This window comes from Diachasma alloeum, unplaced genomic scaffold, assembly GCF_001412515.2.
Source record: "Diachasma alloeum isolate Michigan unplaced genomic scaffold, Dall2.0 Dall_scaffold_00286, whole genome shotgun sequence".
NCBI lineage: Eukaryota > Metazoa > Arthropoda > Insecta > Hymenoptera > Braconidae > Diachasma > Diachasma alloeum.
The window spans coordinates 1,226,595-1,243,216 of NW_021680425.1; the positions used below are offsets into that span (position 1 = coordinate 1,226,595).

The 16,622-nt window shown below is 37.4% G+C and overlaps 4 protein-coding genes across 4 annotated transcripts; 2 read left to right on the forward strand and 2 right to left on the reverse strand.

The window, feature by feature from the left end:
• The first annotated feature begins 4,634 nt into the window (after positions 1-4,634).
• On the forward strand, positions 4,635-7,958 carry LOC107038677 (40S ribosomal protein S2). Its single transcript, XM_015257903.1, has 3 exons — positions 4,635-4,686; positions 5,676-6,027; positions 7,434-7,958. Exons 2-3 carry the CDS (start codon positions 5,677-5,679, stop codon positions 7,926-7,928), a joined length of 846 nt encoding a protein of 281 aa, XP_015113389.1. The 5' UTR covers positions 4,635-4,686; position 5,676; the 3' UTR covers positions 7,929-7,958.
• Positions 7,959-8,816: 858 nt separating this feature from the next.
• Positions 8,817-10,130, reverse strand: LOC107038678 (probable DNA-directed RNA polymerases I and III subunit RPAC2). The gene is made up of 3 exons (XM_015257904.2): positions 10,030-10,130; positions 9,871-9,971; positions 8,817-9,761 (listed from the first exon to the last, which is right to left on the reverse strand). The coding sequence occupies exons 1-3, from the start codon at positions 10,045-10,047 to the stop codon at positions 9,560-9,562; spliced, it is 321 nt and encodes a 106-aa protein (XP_015113390.1). The 5' UTR covers positions 10,048-10,130; the 3' UTR covers positions 8,817-9,559.
• A 1,333-nt stretch (positions 10,131-11,463) lies between these two features.
• Positions 11,464-13,009, forward strand: LOC107038666. The gene has a single exon (XM_015257889.1). It carries the CDS (start codon positions 11,667-11,669, stop codon positions 12,999-13,001), a length of 1,335 nt encoding a protein of 444 aa, XP_015113375.1. The 5' UTR covers positions 11,464-11,666; the 3' UTR covers positions 13,002-13,009.
• Positions 13,010-14,628: 1,619 nt separating this feature from the next.
• Positions 14,629-16,526, reverse strand: LOC107038667. The gene is made up of 3 exons (XM_015257890.2): positions 16,217-16,526; positions 14,939-15,016; positions 14,629-14,875 (listed from the first exon to the last, which is right to left on the reverse strand). The coding sequence occupies exons 1-3, from the start codon at positions 16,325-16,327 to the stop codon at positions 14,714-14,716; spliced, it is 351 nt and encodes a 116-aa protein (XP_015113376.1). The 5' UTR covers positions 16,328-16,526; the 3' UTR covers positions 14,629-14,713.
• Between the last annotated feature and the right edge of the window lie 96 nt (positions 16,527-16,622).

The window sequence follows — 16,622 nt, forward strand, 5'->3', positions numbered from 1 at the left end:
ATAAATTAATGAATTCCCTGGTCAGTTCGATGTCGCCGTTGAGTGACGGATCTGCAATGCGGCTAAATCTTCCCAAAAAAAAACAAATACGATATATACATTCCATGGAAACCCACTGTGGGTCTCTTGCAATCAAAAATATGTCTCGTTTCATAGTTAAAATGAAATACACAAGAAAACACATCGACTTCAAACAATAGTACTACATGAAACTAGACCTAGAATTATTGGAGAATTGTTGGATAGAGTGAAATGAAAAGAAAAAACATAGTTTATATTATCTAATTATCGATTATGAATCTGAGGGTTAAATGGATTGAAATAAGTTATCGAGTTGCAACAGTATCCACGTGAGCCACTGGTAGAAACTTAAAATGACAATTGTGTAATGTGCGATCTTTAATTATTGTCTTTTGTAAAATATTGGGGCCACGAAACATAATCTTACGACGATAAGGAACTGATTAACAAAATGATTAAAAACATAATGTGAAGTTAAACTAGAATTTTTTGAGGATTAATGAGACAGGTGCTCTGATTCTCATGTCAATCTAGAGTTAATGTAAATCAAAAAAACAGGGGATAAGAGCATAGTTGATCGAAGGTGACTAGCTACTCGAAATTCATTGTTTGATGCTTCAGGATGATTGAGGATGGGGTGAATTTTTTTTTAGCATTTCTCACGTGAATATTGACATTATGAACATAATTAAAAGTGGAGACTTTCAGTTGAGCATAGGGGACCAACGTTAATGGCAGGTGCTTTCATCGAATGTTACAGTGGATCGTGATTTATTCTATTGTACTAACGATATTCTTTTTTATTCTAAATTTTCCTCTCTGTTACGTTAATGATGGTATTATTATTGGATGTAAAGGTGGAAAAAACTATAGCCAATTATTTATAATATTTATAATTTTATATACAATGGTGAAAAAATAATCTGGGCATTCGTGTATAGCATTAAAGAATGTTGAACATTAACCTGTTATGAGAAATAAAAATACGTTGATGCTTTTTACTCACGTGAATCGAGTTGTTTTTTTCAAAATGCTGATTTTTTTTTTAATCATACGATTGTCATTGTCAGTGGTGATTTCATTTTGTCTTGTTTACGCGATTCATCATAATGCAAAGTGGGTAATGTCGACTTGGGTGGCAAGAGCCGTCTGACGGTTGTGCTTCGGGTAGAGGGGAGGAGGATCAATATCACGGTCAGGGAGAAGCTAGAACCGAAAATAGGAGTGCAGAGGGGTCGGGAAGAGAGAGAGAGAGGAATTACGTGAGGAAAATCCTTGGGAAAATTCTGACACCTCAGATGATGGGGCGTTGAGTTATTCAAGTCTTTCAATATTTTAATGAACGATCCACTGTGCCTCATCGATTTCACATGAGTCGTCTCTTAGTGACGGACAGGTATAAATTTAGAAAAAAGAAAATTAGTTATGGAATGGGCAGGACAAAATTATGCGGACAACCTAATGGATTCGTTGGAAAATTGTATTGGTTTTCTTTTTTTTTATTTCCATTAAAAATTCTGCTATTTTCTTAGCAGATTTTTTAGCGGTTTATCTTTCTATACAGCGTATTCTGTTGACGATTTTTTAGGGAAGTATTCGTAGACATCGCGTGTGGAAAAATTCAATAGAAAAACCTCGCGCTTTCTTTGAAAATCCTGGCGAATTTGTGTTGGAACTGTAGAATTTTGTCGGAGTTTTGTTCACATTCGATTCAATAATTCAATCGGTTTTTGGGATAGTTGATGAAAAACGTCAATAGATTTTTATTTTTTTGCAAGAATTGCAAAGCATAAATTTTCAATTTTTTTCCGCTGTTTTCATTCGTTTCTCATAACGAAATCCAAGAAAACAAATTGGGAAACGCGTACCCAATCATTCTTTCATTCTTACGGCAAAAATCCGGAGAGAATGAATTGTCTAGCAAAATCTATAAATTTTTCCCATGTTTTTCCTATATTTATTTTATTAGAATTCTACTCCACTAGGATTTTAATGCAGTTCAATACAATTTCTCAGAGAAGATGCAAAGTTTTTCAATTAAATATTTCCATACGTGATGACTATTTTATTTTTTCCTTGAGCCAACATACACAACATGAAGAACTAGATAAATTCGTGCCTATCAATTACTCAAAAAAATCAAAATTTCGATAGAAAAAAAATTGCTGTTTTTCGATTAAAATATAAAAAAACGAGTAGAATTTTCAAACGAATACATAGCAATAAGAATTCTTCCCATCGAAGAATTTTCTCCTGCGTGTTCTCAGCTAATTTACTCAATAAAAAAACGACCAGAACAGGCTGAAATTTTTACCATACGGCCTTTTGCTACGGGATTTACTCAGCAGCAATCAAGAGCATAACTCAACATTATGTATTTGTAATTACGGAGAGGGGTAAATTCTCAGTGCTGGCTCAACATTACCACACGATCGATCGATACATCTCGCCCGTTGTATCAGTATTTCTGCATGAATAGGGAAATTCTTTTTGCTGCCTTGTAAATATGATTGATTGATCCAAGAGAAGAGTGAGAGTCGAGAATGATGATGAATACACGTGATCGTAATTTTCTCGTTTGGTATCTCATCGTTCCACCTACCCCGCAGTACCCAGAGCTCTATGAATCCCCAAAAATCATCGATTTCTAACTTTTTCAATAATTGTGATATATAGTTATAAATAACGATAGGAAATATAGCCTTCATTTATTCCCACCGGCTGAAACCCGGGAAGTTCGCCGTAATTGGAATTTATATACTTTTTTTAATACCAGGAAAGGGATAAAATTAATCGTGAAAATTTACGAACACGTGTACACCCAACGTATCATGGTATAAAGTTATAGAACGATTTAGAACGGGGAGGGGAGGGCGTTAAAATAAATAATAATTAAATGAATAAACGAAAGCGCGAGGATAGTCTGTAAATACCAGCATTACGTTATTATTTATGTTGCTAATGTGAATGAAGAGGCAAATATGGTACAGAAGTATAGTAATAACTAAATGAATTAAAAACTTTTAATGAACTAATGGTTAATGATACACAGTGTGTACATAAAAGTGGCTGTACAGACCACAACTGAATCAGGATTACTTGTCGAAGCAATTTCTTTCTTCTTTTTTTCATCAATTTTATCACTAAGTACATATAACATTACTTATCATTATTGTTATTATTTGGCTGATGATCTCACCGAGAAAACGAAAATTCTAATGTCGTACAATGTTATTGTCATGAAAGAAAAAAAGGGGGCGCTTCATTTTGACGAGTAAAACAGCCCTTTCGAACGAATGTGTGATTTTCGTTCAGAGGGAAATGTAAAAACGCATTATCAATCTATTCAGAAGAAAATTTTTCATCGTGCCTATATAATGCATTATATATTTTTTCGCATTACGTCGTTATGTGTATAATTTATATTCGAAGTACAGCGCATTCCAAAAAAACGAATAAACAAAAAAAAACAAGGATAACAAAACGTTTCTTCTAGTTTTCTTTTTTTTCTATTTTTGGGTTCACTACCTATTGTTTAAGCTTTCTGAAAATGAATTAACATTTTTTTATTACTCGGGCTGATGTTGAAAATACCCTGAATGAGTTGGAAATATTAAGTTGTATTATTAAGTTATTGAAAATGATGGAAAATCAGATTATTCAGGATTAGATCGGTTAATATAATTAATGAAGAGAAATATTGAAAATTAATACGAAAATGATAAATTGAGAACAAAAATCAGTTGACAATTTTAATTACAATTGAAGGACAAAATGAAATATGTATCAGTGGAAAAATTATTCACAAAACAATGTTTTATTGTACGAGAGTCGAGACATTTTTTCATGTCTTTGTATATTTTTATGCAATGTTGTAGAAATAATATTGTTTCAAATATATTATACAGATAATGATTATAACAATAAACGAATTTATATGCGATTATTTGGTTTTTTGATTGTGTGTTATCATTCCTGAATATTTTTAGTCTTCTTCGTTAAGGGGAGATTTCTCATATATTGAAGATCGATTATATATGTCTAAAAATGAATAATTAGCGCAAAAAAATTAATTGTTTATTGTTCATTTGCCCCGCAGACGCTTAAAATGTTGAAAATAGTCCAGTGCCTCTAATTTTTTTTTCAAAATTGTTGAAATAATTTGTGCAATAACAATAAGGAATTAAATTGCACACTCTACGCAAAACAGCCCGAAACACATTTCAGAAAGAATCAACAAAATATTTTTAATATTTTAAGGATAATTTTTCTGTTTAATTTACATGGATGGTGAAAAGTTTTATATTAAACAAAACGAAATCAGCTGTGTAGGATTCGAATTTCGAATAAATAATTCGTAATTGTAAAAAAATACCTCTGTAGATAAAAAATTGGGGGCTTTGGACTATTTTTAACATTAAGCGTCTGCGGGACAAATGAACAATAAATAATTAATTTTTTTTGCGCTAATTATTCGTTTTTAGACAAATATAATCGATCTTCAATGCATGAGCAATCTCACTCCAATAGCCCACGACTTTTAAAACTCATAGTAGTCTCTTGAATTCCGGAAGTTGTCGGGCTGACGGAAATATGACGCCCTCTGGCGGATTTCCTGGGACTTGTTCTTTCTTTCGTGAATCCCTCACCAGAAAGAGGAATAGCGTGAGTACTCCACAATTTTATCATTTATTTCCTATTATCCGCATTAAAAAACACGGTAAGAAGTGGATAAAATCCTTCAATTAATTTTTTTCTGCATGAAGCCGTTGGGGGTTTACGGATTTTGAGTTTTCCATATGTAGAGGCGATGCCACGTGCAGGGAAGAGAGGTTAGGCGGTCCCTGTCATCACTCCAAACCCTCCAAGAATAAACGATATTCTTCCTAGATTATACAAATCAGTAGTCAAGTGTTAAAGGGAGATAAGTTAACTTATCTCCCAGTTAAGTTTTTAAGGAATATTTCCGAATCTAAGGGCGATGGCGAAATTTTCGTAATTACATTTATCGTAGCACTCAATCGGCTCCACAAAAAAGGTTATAACAAAAATGTTGCTATCTCCCTTAGATTCCGAGATATTGTTTAAAAACTGGTCAACAGTCAAAATTGACTTATCTCCATTTACCACTTCGCTACTGAAATTTTTGTTTTATATTCCTTTTTAAAAAGGTATAATAAAGATAAAGGGTATATAAAAACGTATGATAGAAATGGAAAATTAAAAAAATATCTTCTTTTAAAGAGATAAAAAAGATTTGTATAAGCCAGGCTCTTCACCAAAGATTAACTAATGAGTGGATTCTGTTCTGGATACTTTATGGAACAATTAAACTACTTGTGACATGAAGCAATCATTTAATGTAAAATAATATAATTCTAGCTGTAAAAAGTCATGCTGGAAACGTGACATTAAATTATATGTTCCTTTGATTGTTTATTGTTACATTTATTATTTTCAAAAATAAATGAAAGGATGAAAAATACAATGAACCACTAGCTGAAGTAGTCGCAGAAACGAGAGAGCTCACTCGAGTATAAATAAGTCCTCTTTACATCTTCTCTTAAAATCACTCGTTCTTAGAATAATTGGATGATCGATGATAAAGTTAAATTCGATCTTGCTAAAGCCATTGTTCTCTCATTTACCACCAGAATGGCGGACGCAGCTCCAGCCGCTCGTGGTGGATTCCGTGGTGGATTTGGCAATCGTGGAGGTGCAGGTGACCGTGGGGGTCGTGGAGGCCGTGGGGGACGTGGTCGCGGCCGAGGCCGTGGACGTGGTCGTGGAAAGGAGGACCAGAAGGAATGGATCCCAGTTACCAAGCTGGGACGTCTGGTCAGGGACGGAAAGATCCGCTCCCTCGAGGACATCTACCTCTTCTCCCTCCCCATCAAAGAGTACGAGATCATTGATCAGTTCATTGGGCCATCCCTGAAGGATGAGGTTCTCAAGATCATGCCTGTCCAGAAGCAGACTCGTGCTGGTCAGCGTACTCGATTCAAGGTAAATCGACTTCTTTCTTACCTTTAACATTTCACCATTATGATTCAACTTATTACCGCAAGTAATACCACGAGAGCTTCAAAATTATCGAGCACTTCTCGATAGGTTCGTTGCAAACAAACGAAGGAGTCAAGTTCTTCAGGTTAAAAAATCACGAGTGCGAAGCACGAGTCATTTTTCCTGAAAAACTTGACGACGAAATATAGTCAACATGAAAAATTACCAGTTGAATTATCAAAAATTATCAGCTGAATACCGTATTGACTATATGAAATAACAGTCGACTAGTGCAATTCTATTGGCTGACATTTGGATGAGGAAAATTTCCAACATAATCCAACAATGGGGGTTTACATGACATTTGTTTACTGTTGAATATGAGAATTTAATGGAAAATATTAGAAAACCAGCACATGTTGATGCCTTTCCATCTTTTTTCCTGTCAGATTCGATATCCCTTTGTTCAATTAATTGTTTATAATCATTCTCGTTGCTAAAGCAATACGACTGAAGAGAATCATATGCTCCAATTTATAAGCTGTTAAATTTTTAGTTTACAATAATAAATCAATCGCTCATGATTTCAATCGCAATTTCAGTTCAGTTCCTTCTAGAACACATTTTAAAATGTGAATATTTGGAATTCATCGATTGTTGATACTTTAGTAAAAGCGCGTGCTCATACCTTTTATTCATTTGATTTATTTATTTACTGTCGTATACAGATCCTATAACCCACAGGCTAATTATAGAGTCAAAAAAACACATTGGATATTCACAGAATATTACATATTTATAGAATACCAGTTTCAAGAATAAATTAACTTATGTAGATCAAGATCAGGATGATAAGGTTAGATATAAAATATATAAAAAATATTTACTGAAAAACACATGTTAAAATTGCATTATTTTCAATGAAATCAATCGATAAAACGACTAGAATTCTCATAAACTTTCACTAGAAATTCAATGGAATGTCTATCGATTTTTTTCAAATGTCTGAATCGATTGACAAAATATGCCTTATGACGTCACGCCTGAACATCCCAATTCATCGCTGGAATGTTTATCAGTTTCAAGAATAACTTAACATATCTAGATTAACATCAAGGTGACAAGATTAGATATGTCAAAAAATATCTACCGAAAAACGCACGTTAAAATTGCATAATTTTCAATAAAATTAAACAATAAAACGACTAGAATTTCTTAATAGAATTCTTATAAGCCTTCACTATAAATTCAATAGAATTGCTATTCAATTTTTTCATATGCGTTTTACTGGATCGAAGATATCTGCATTATGACGTCACGTCTGAACGTCCCCATTCATCACTGAAATGTTTATTAATGTGGTGATCACCCCGAAAATCACTGCTTCACCAAAAACATTTTTATTTCAGGCATTCGTAGCCATCGGAGACAGCAACGGTCACATTGGTCTCGGTGTCAAGTGCTCCAAGGAAGTAGCCACCGCCATTCGTGGCGCAATTATCCTCGCCAAGCTCTCAGTGGTTCCAGTGCGTCGTGGATACTGGGGTAACAAGATTGGTAAGCCCCACACTGTGCCGTGCAAGGTCACTGGCAAGTGTGGATCCGTTCAGGTGCGTCTGATCCCAGCCCCCAGAGGAACTGGTATCGTCTCAGCCCCAGTCCCCAAGAAGCTTCTTCAGATGGCTGGTATTGAGGACTGTTACACATCAGCACGTGGCTCCACCTGCACACTTGGCAATTTCGCCAAGGCCACGTACGCTGGAATCGCCAAGACCTATGCCTACCTCACCCCAGACCTGTGGAAGGACATGCCTTTGTCTGAGGCCCCCTACCAGGAACATGCGGACTGGTTGTCCAAAAATCACAGACCCGTTACTGGCCAACGGGCTGCCGAGGTTGTTTAAGACGTTTCAATAAATTGACACTGAAGACCATGATTTTTGTCCTGTTTTAACCTTTTTATTCCTTTTGAATATAGCTGGGTTGTGGGAGGAGGGAGAATAATAGAGGTGTGACGTGGGAGAAAATATGTGTACGTCCACGTGAAAAGGGCCCACTTTGTCGCATCTAGCTTCCGAGATATTCACGTTTTTCTCTCCACATCTCACATTTAAGGGTGCCAAGTGAATTTGAAAAAAGATTCAAAAACATTTTTTCTTTCCCTCCATCATTGGAGAAATATGTATTCATCCATCCGACGAAATTTCAAATCCGCAACCGGAACTAGACATCGAAAAAATAAATGCGGAAAATCCTCTATTTCGCGTGACGAGTCTCGAGAAAGCATGGGATCAAATGGGTACGGCGGGTTGAAATATCTCTCTTATTCACCCCGGTACCCCATTGTTTTTTGTGACCATCACATTGAACACATCATTCCCCATCTTCGAATTTTTTCAAATTTTTCTTGAGTTCCTAGGGGGTTGAAACGTTCAATTTAATCAAAACTCCATAAGAGGCCGTGTATAAGACTGATTTTGTTTATTTAATTTCTCGATATCCATAAGTTCTAAAATTTTAAAATTGTCACCGATGTTCACCATCTGTCTAATACTATTAATTAAAAACATTATAACTTTGTTGGTGAATGTCAATTTTCAAGGTCATCGCCAAATTCACTTGGCACCCTTAAACCAATGTTAAATTGTGTAAATAGAAATAATAGAAGAATGGAGTAAGTTTAGTTTTTACTGAATTAAGCAATTTCACAAAATTTTTCAATAGATGTTTGATGACCCAAAATCCAAAGATTTTGATTTTTTATGCACCATTCTCTTGCGATTTTTCTCAAAAATCTTGTGCTTACATTTTTTATGGAATTTCTTGTCCCTCGTTACAGAATCCAAGAAAAAAATTATGTAAAAGAATTCTTGCAGAACAAATCTCTACAAAATAGCTGGGTACTGGAGGGAGGGAAATAATGAAGGTCTTTTAAAATAAAAAAGTCTATAAAAATATAAATAACAGAGGCTATATTTGATGTGGAGTATGTGGAGTACATTTTCGATGGAAAATTTAACTTAATTACGCAATTTCACGATAGATTTTTGAATAAATGTTCGATGTTCAAAAATCAATACATTTGATTTTCTATGGATCATTCTCTTGCAATTTTTTCTCATAAAGAATCTTGCGCATACATTTTTAATGCCGTTTTGTTTGCTCCTCGTTACAGGATCCAAGAAAAAAATTCTTATAGAACAAATCTCTACAAAATTCAGTACTATCAGCATCTATTGACTTTTCTTTTACAGATAGAATAACGAAAAGAACTTTATTTTGTCTGCGTGTGATTTGTCCAGAGTATGATGGTAAAATAATTAACGAAACGTCACAGAATAACAATTAGATTAATGGTGTTTGTCTTTTCTTCAACGAAATTGTTTGAATCATTAAGGGACAGCAGGCAAAACCCCCAAGACAATTTTGCTCTCAATGGAAATAACGTTACACATTTTTATATCTCCGGAAACTGGTCCTGAGTGTCCGGAAACTACGGCTTTCACGATGTCATATTCAAATATTAGATTATTTTTTATTCAGTCGAGGTTGACGTTTGTTGGAATGCCTCCCAGGCCCGTGTGAATGTTTTAGTCGTGTGTTCGCACAGTTTCTCGACGTCCTCCAGCCCCTGTCTGAGTGCATCCACAGCTCTTCCTTTCTTCATCTGTATCCTGAAGTGCATCTTTGCTTCTGAGGGATGAGGCACCGTATAACCACAAAATTGGACGTCGGGACTGCAAGTGGACGTCACGACAACAATTCAAATGTAATTCAGCTATTTCACGATGAAGAAAATCATTTTCATTCTTCACCGATTATTTAGTGTTTAATTAATGAACTCACTATTGCGAGATGACAGAACGCAGGACGTTCCCCAGCGTGTGGCCCTCATCGTGGAATACAAAAGTGCGGGATTTTTCACCGGTCGCCTCGTCACCTGCAATCTAATGTGCAATTTTAAGTTGAAAAAGCGCAAATTATTTTTTAGTTTCTTAAACTCACTGTTGCCAGTCGTCCCATGGTGGTGATTTATTTACTACAGATGTTACTCCGATTGTAATTTTGACTCGTGGAGAATATAAACAACCACACGTGCACTCCGATCACGGTGATCACGTGGGTCTGGCTATTTTTAAAGCGGAAGGGCAGGTGGCGCCGGAGGATATTTCAAAATTACTTCAGATGGATTCAAAATAGGTCTGAGAATTATTTTGCACGCATCTTTGGATGCAAGAGATTTAGGAGAATTCGTGACAAAATTGTTATTGTGGAGAATTCAGGGGGCATGAAAAATTTTTTTTTCTCATAATTTGTTCATTTCAGAAATATTGACGAAATAATCTGGAGTCAATTCCCTGAATCGTCTTCTGTGTTCGATCGACAATTTGAATTGGGAAGGAAGGAGGTCTTTTTTCCCCCATTAATTTCAAAGATAATACAATTTTAAAAAGTGGGAAATAAAAATAAAGAATTTCCATGGGAAGGAAAGGAAAATGAGGAAGGATGGCGCCAGAGGAAATTGGAAAATTACTGCAGATGTATTCACAACAGATCTGTGGATTATTTTGCATTTATCTTCAGAAGCAAACGATATAAAGGAATTTGTGAGATATTTGTCTTCACACCGTCCGTAAAACGTCGTTTAGGGACATTGTGAAGAAAAATTATATTCGTCATTAGGGCGAAAAGAACTTTTCTGACGCGTGTGATTGAATTCCTCGGCTTCGTCTCGGTCTGCAACCGTCACACTCGTCAGAAAAGTTTTTCTTCCATGTGACGAAAACAGCTATTTATTATGGAGAATTTAGATGGCTTGAAAAAATTTTTTCTCCTTCTCCGAACTTGTTAGCTTGTATAGACATTCACAAAATAATCTGGAGAAAAATCTTCGAAGAGTCTTCCGTGCTTAATTAAAAATTAAAATTGGAACGAGGTTTGAAATACTTCATGGCAACAATTTTTTCAGAGGATTCAAAAAGTTGTAAAATTTTCTTTTCAAATATTTTTTCTTCCATTAGTTTCAAAGGTATTGGCGAAATAATGAGGATCAATGTTTATAATAACTACATTTTTAGGGGATTCAGAAGGAAGAAACAGCTTTTGATGATTTACGCCGTTAAAAGTTGGTAAAAGTAAAAGTTAATAGTTCCAATAAACATATTTCCTATCGATTTCCCGCTGAATCCACCTTTCAAAGCTATTTAAAGAATAATCCGCGCACAATTTTCCGAAGTACCTCTTCTTCCTCACATGAAGTCGAATGCGGAAAGTCTTCAAAACGATATAAAAATGTCTGTTGAATACCTCTAATTCTATGAATTATCGAGAACTTCAAAATAATCATAACCAATATTCTCGAGTCATCTTTCATTACTCCCCCCTTCCACCCCCTCAAAATGAAAATCAAACAAAAGAAACCCGTACAAATTAGTTAACAAATCCCTTCACACGAACCATCAAACCGTCAAAATTCTAGTAAAATGTTTTCAACCCCTTGAAAATTCTCCACTAAACCTGAAACCCCCAAAAACCATGTATTAATAAAAACCCAAAATTGTCTCTAAAAACCGCTGTGCCGAGTCTCCACTGTAAAAAGTATGTTGAAAATAATTTAACCCCCCCTCTTGTGAGTGCCCACCATGGCCGACCGGACCCCCGGGCAGAGGGGTCGTCGCCCCATCGACTCGCGGACGGTCACCCGCCCCCGGAAGACGAAGAGTCAACTCTTGCGGGAGGCGAAGAACGTGGCAGTGGTGCTGCCGGAGGCCAAAGCGGCGAAGCCTCGGGCTCGCCAGAGCCTAGCGAAGACGGCCCCGCCGCCGCCGCCCCCTAGACGCGTGATATTCGACAAGCCAAAGATGACGAAAGCGATGTTGGCGCGCCAGGCGCAGGCGCAGGCAAAGATCCTGGAGGATCAGCGGAAGCAGGCGGCCCTGGAGGCGGCCTCCGCTCGTCGACGACCGGGCCCAAGTCGTCGGTCGTCTCCCCGACGACCCGCGGGGCCGCGCCAGGAGCAGATACAGGCGGCGGCTGCGGAAATCCTGGAGGAGAGCCGCCACCAGGCGAAATCGGGGCATGCTGAGGTGATTCAGGCGGTGCCTGTGGGCGACGGGGAGATAGGAACGATAATAATTCCCCCGGGGGTCGTCCACGAGGAGCAGACGACGATAGTGCAGATAATGCCGCCTGAGGAGGCGGAGGCGGAGGGCGCGGCGCCGGCGGAGGCGGCTGCGAGCATGAACCGCTCGATTCAGATGATCAGCCAGAGCCTGAACGACCAGGACGCCGCGGAGGCTGCGGCTGTCCAGGAGAAGCTCGACGACTTCCAGCAGGCGAGGAGGGACTTCATCATGGAACTGGCGAGTGTCACCGCCCCCGGGGTCGACCCCGACCTGGAGATCCTCGATGTCGACAGACTGCCGCTGGAGGAGTTCGAACAAGAGATTCTCCCCTCACCGCGGAGGAGACTCCAGAGGGTCCCCGGCCCTGACGACGAGGTTTTCCACCTGGAGTATGGACGCGATCACCCGGCGATCGTCGCCGCCAGGGAATTCAGGAAGCGAAAGGAGCAGGAGAGGAGGATGGAGGACCGCTTCCACAGGGCGGCGCAGGAGGATGACTTCGACCTCGAGGCCCCGCTTTATCAGAATATTATGGACGCGGATATATCGTTCGAGGAGGACGAGGAGGGGATGCCCATGCCCTGCAAGTCCAGGGTCAAGGCGCCCATGCCCAGGATCCAGGGGAGAGCGGGGCTCAGGCCCGAGGCCATGTACTATCCGCATTCCACTATTAAGAATGATATTGAGGAGCTGGAGAGGTTCTTTAATATTGACAAGTATCCACCCATCCCCAAGTGCAGACCTCCACCGGGGAGGGAGCAAATCCATCGCGATCTGTGGGAACTCGAGGACCCCTGGTACAAGGAACCCTGCCAACCTGATGTACCTGATCTTATCGAATTTTCGAGATAGTTTTTGTGGTGATTCTTTGGACATTAAAATTTTTAGACGTGGAGAGGCTTTTTCTTGTTTTATTGGAGTTGCGGAGGTTGTCTTGGGAACACGCGGGAAAAGTGGAAAGAAATTCTGGTAGGGTTGATTATACGAGGGAAAGAAGGGCACTTTTTTGCACACGGAGAGAAAAATTCAATAAAATTTCCAGGAAAAAAGGAAAAATTACGTTTCGAAACGTAATCCGCGAGCGAAGTAAAATTCAATGAAAAGTGCGAGTCGGAACTGAAATTGTACGAAATTTTTCCGTAAAAATTAACCATCCGTCTGATCAGGTCTCAACCAAGTTGTTCTGTAATTTTTCCCCAACGAATGAGAAATTTTACGGAACGGAACGTGGAAATAACTCACCAGCTTCATAAAAAATGTTGAACGTTCAAGAATTTTTGATTTTGAAGGCACACTAAGTCGGGAAACTCCTGCAAGATTTTACTTCTTCGGGAAAAATTTCGTGACAATTTCGTACTTTGTTCGGTGATGAACCTGAAAATTCACTGAACGTTTCAGATTTCTTCCATTCTTATAAAAATTGCCGGAAAACTATTCCCCATTGCGGATTATACATGAATTGTTCCGTAATTTTTACTGAATATATTCTCCGTGCACGCGTCGCGCGCATAGAACTGCCTTTTCTCACTAGTATCGTAAAATCTCATACGATACGTGTGAAAGCTGTACTTCCTGATGAGTGGGATTGAACACCGCACCTTGGGCTGGACCTGGAACCCTCACACTCGTCAATCAATTTTTCTCACTTGTATCGTAATATATTATTTAGATTCTATCGAAAATTTTCGATGAAATATTCAAATATTCAATGGAAAAAAAATCACAATAGATTTCCATTTCTTCAGATAGCCTATTCTATTGAGAAATTTTCCATGGAAAACTGCCAGCATAAATTACAGAATACCACGCACGAAACAATTTAATAGAAAAACTTTAAGATTTCGTTAGAAAATTCTATTGAACTTTCTATCAGTTTTTGGCCGATTCTATTGAAATGTTCAATAGAAAATATTCAGTAGAAAAAGTCAATATAATTCGATTTTTCTGTACAACTTATTTTCTTAAGAAATTTTCTAGAAAATTTTCTCATATATGGAGGAAAAGAATTTTGGTTTTTTGTGAAGCATTTTGTCGACTGTAAATACGATTTTTTCACATTTTTCGATAAACACAGTCATATGACTTCAGTTTTTTTCCCCTTCAAGATCTATACGAATAAAAATTTGGTTACAGAGCACCGGAAATTAACTTATAAATACATTTTCTGGTTCTGGTTTTTAGTCTGGAGAAATTAATGCCTCATATTGAGTCATTAGGGCGGCGCCTGCTGTGCCCGGACTCGTGGAATTTTCTAAATGGATTTTAAATCGTCCAGAATCATTGAACACGAGTTGTTGTTCAACTCTTCATTTTTATTAATTCATAATAAGACCTTCTTCTCCAGAAAACTGTATAAAAAATGTAGTAGTTTTTATATTTTCGAAAGAAAATGTAACAACATTGTCGAGTCTTTCATAATTTGTTTTATTCAAGATTTATTTTAGTTAAAAATCTGTTATACAGAAACAGCGGAAGTTAACTTCTGAGAATATTTCCGACTTGATATTGCGTTTAATCCACAGGGCAATGTTTCAGTTTGACTCATTTGTGAAATCATAAAAAACTCATTCATTACTCATCGCCTTTTTCTGCCGATTCTGACCTCTGGGGCAGGCGTCGCAGCATCCGCAGGGGTCTTTAACTCCTCTTCCCTTATCTCCCTTCTCCCGAGCATTATCACCAGCAGACTGACGAACGGATGCGTCAGTGCCCCTGATAAGGCGATTCTACAATTGTTTGAATAAAGAGTTAACTGAATCTCCCATTTGTTTTTTCCCCTCAAAATCTACCTGACGACAAATTCGTCGGGCGGTTATCGTCGGTTCATTCAACCTCATCTTCGACGGTGGTTTCGAGAGCCTCCAGACCTGCGTAAAAGTCGCTCCGTAATAAATCAGAAAACCACGAAGAATTTATTAGCAGTTGGAGAAGTTAAGGCTGCAGAAATGCAGTATAAATTCTTTTAAAAAATTCTGGATTGAGGTGTGGCGGGAGAGAATTGTTTATAGGATTATTCAATAGCAATTTTCGAAATTGAAGACCACATGCACGAAGAAATGCCGGAGAGTTATCTAGCACGGATAAAAAAATTTTAATTAAATTTAATTTAGAAAAACCTAGCGAATTCGTTAGAACATTCGCTATTAAAAGAATTTTTTATCTATATTGATTAAGGTTTAATTATACCAATCGAAATTTAAAAATAGAAAAATGATTAATAATCTAAATTTCCAATTGATGATGAGTTAAATATTTAATAATGTGGAAGTGTAAATTTTCTGTTAGGTAAATAATACTAAATTATTTATAAGGGATTGGCGATTATCCAAATAATCGCCAATCTTCCTAACAAATTGACTACTTAATAATTTAAGGATAATTATAATTATGGATGTGGCTACCCCTTTCTATTGAACTTTCCATTAGTTTTTGGCCGATTCTATTGAAGAATACCATCGCTTTCCAGCGCGTTTTTTTAACTAGAAAATCTCCAATAGGAACTATTTTATGTATTTATAATGAATAAAAAAATTATAGAAAAAATCAAAATTTCATTTTTCTATACAAATTTTTCTACTCAGACATTTTCTGTAAAAATTCCTCAAAATGAATTCTCCTAGTTTTCATTACTCTATTTTGTCTTCTTTCTTCATTAAAAAAAATCAAACAAAATAACTTGGAAAATTTGAACTTTTCTATTGAAAAAAAATTCCTAGTGAATTCCCATTTTCTCATACGTAGATCTTTAATGAGAGAAGGCGATCTTGCCTTTAAAAAATCCAGAAAAACATGAAAGTTTGTAATTTTTTACTTAAAATAAATTTTAAAAATCCTGAGATAATTTTTTAAAATTCATCAATGAAGATAAAATGGTATTTCAATCTGTTATTAACTGATTGAAATATTTTGTTGTCACAAAGACTTAAAGAAGACTTTCCTCAAAGTCTCCAGATCTTCAGTAAAACCATCCCTCGCACCTTCGAATCTGAATAAGACATTAAAAAATCCCCAAGCCCCCCCTCCCTAACCCTCAAAACCCCCAACCATGAAATCTAAAAAATACAAACGCGGCTCATCAGCTGGTCCTCATGCCGGCAGCTCCTCAGATCGTTCTCATTCCCATCGATAAAAATAAAGTCAGTGCACCTCTCGTCCTTCCCCGTCATCCTCCCTCGCATCACGCTCTCAAATCACATCGAAAAATCCACCAAATCATCCTCAATCAGCGTTAATAAACGGAATTTTCGTGCGAAGGTTGAGGATTAAAAAAAATGTGACTAAGAATTTTTCAATAAGACATTCATAACCATTTACGTGTGGTTAAACTACCGCATGCTACTGATGTGACGCATCGATGCCATTGCCAATGCCCAGCAATGACAGCTAACTCATGCCACACACCGACAGGCCCGACACGCCTTATTGTTTAGCAATGAAGGAGGCACGCGTTGTCGGGTGCGTGATGGGTTTACG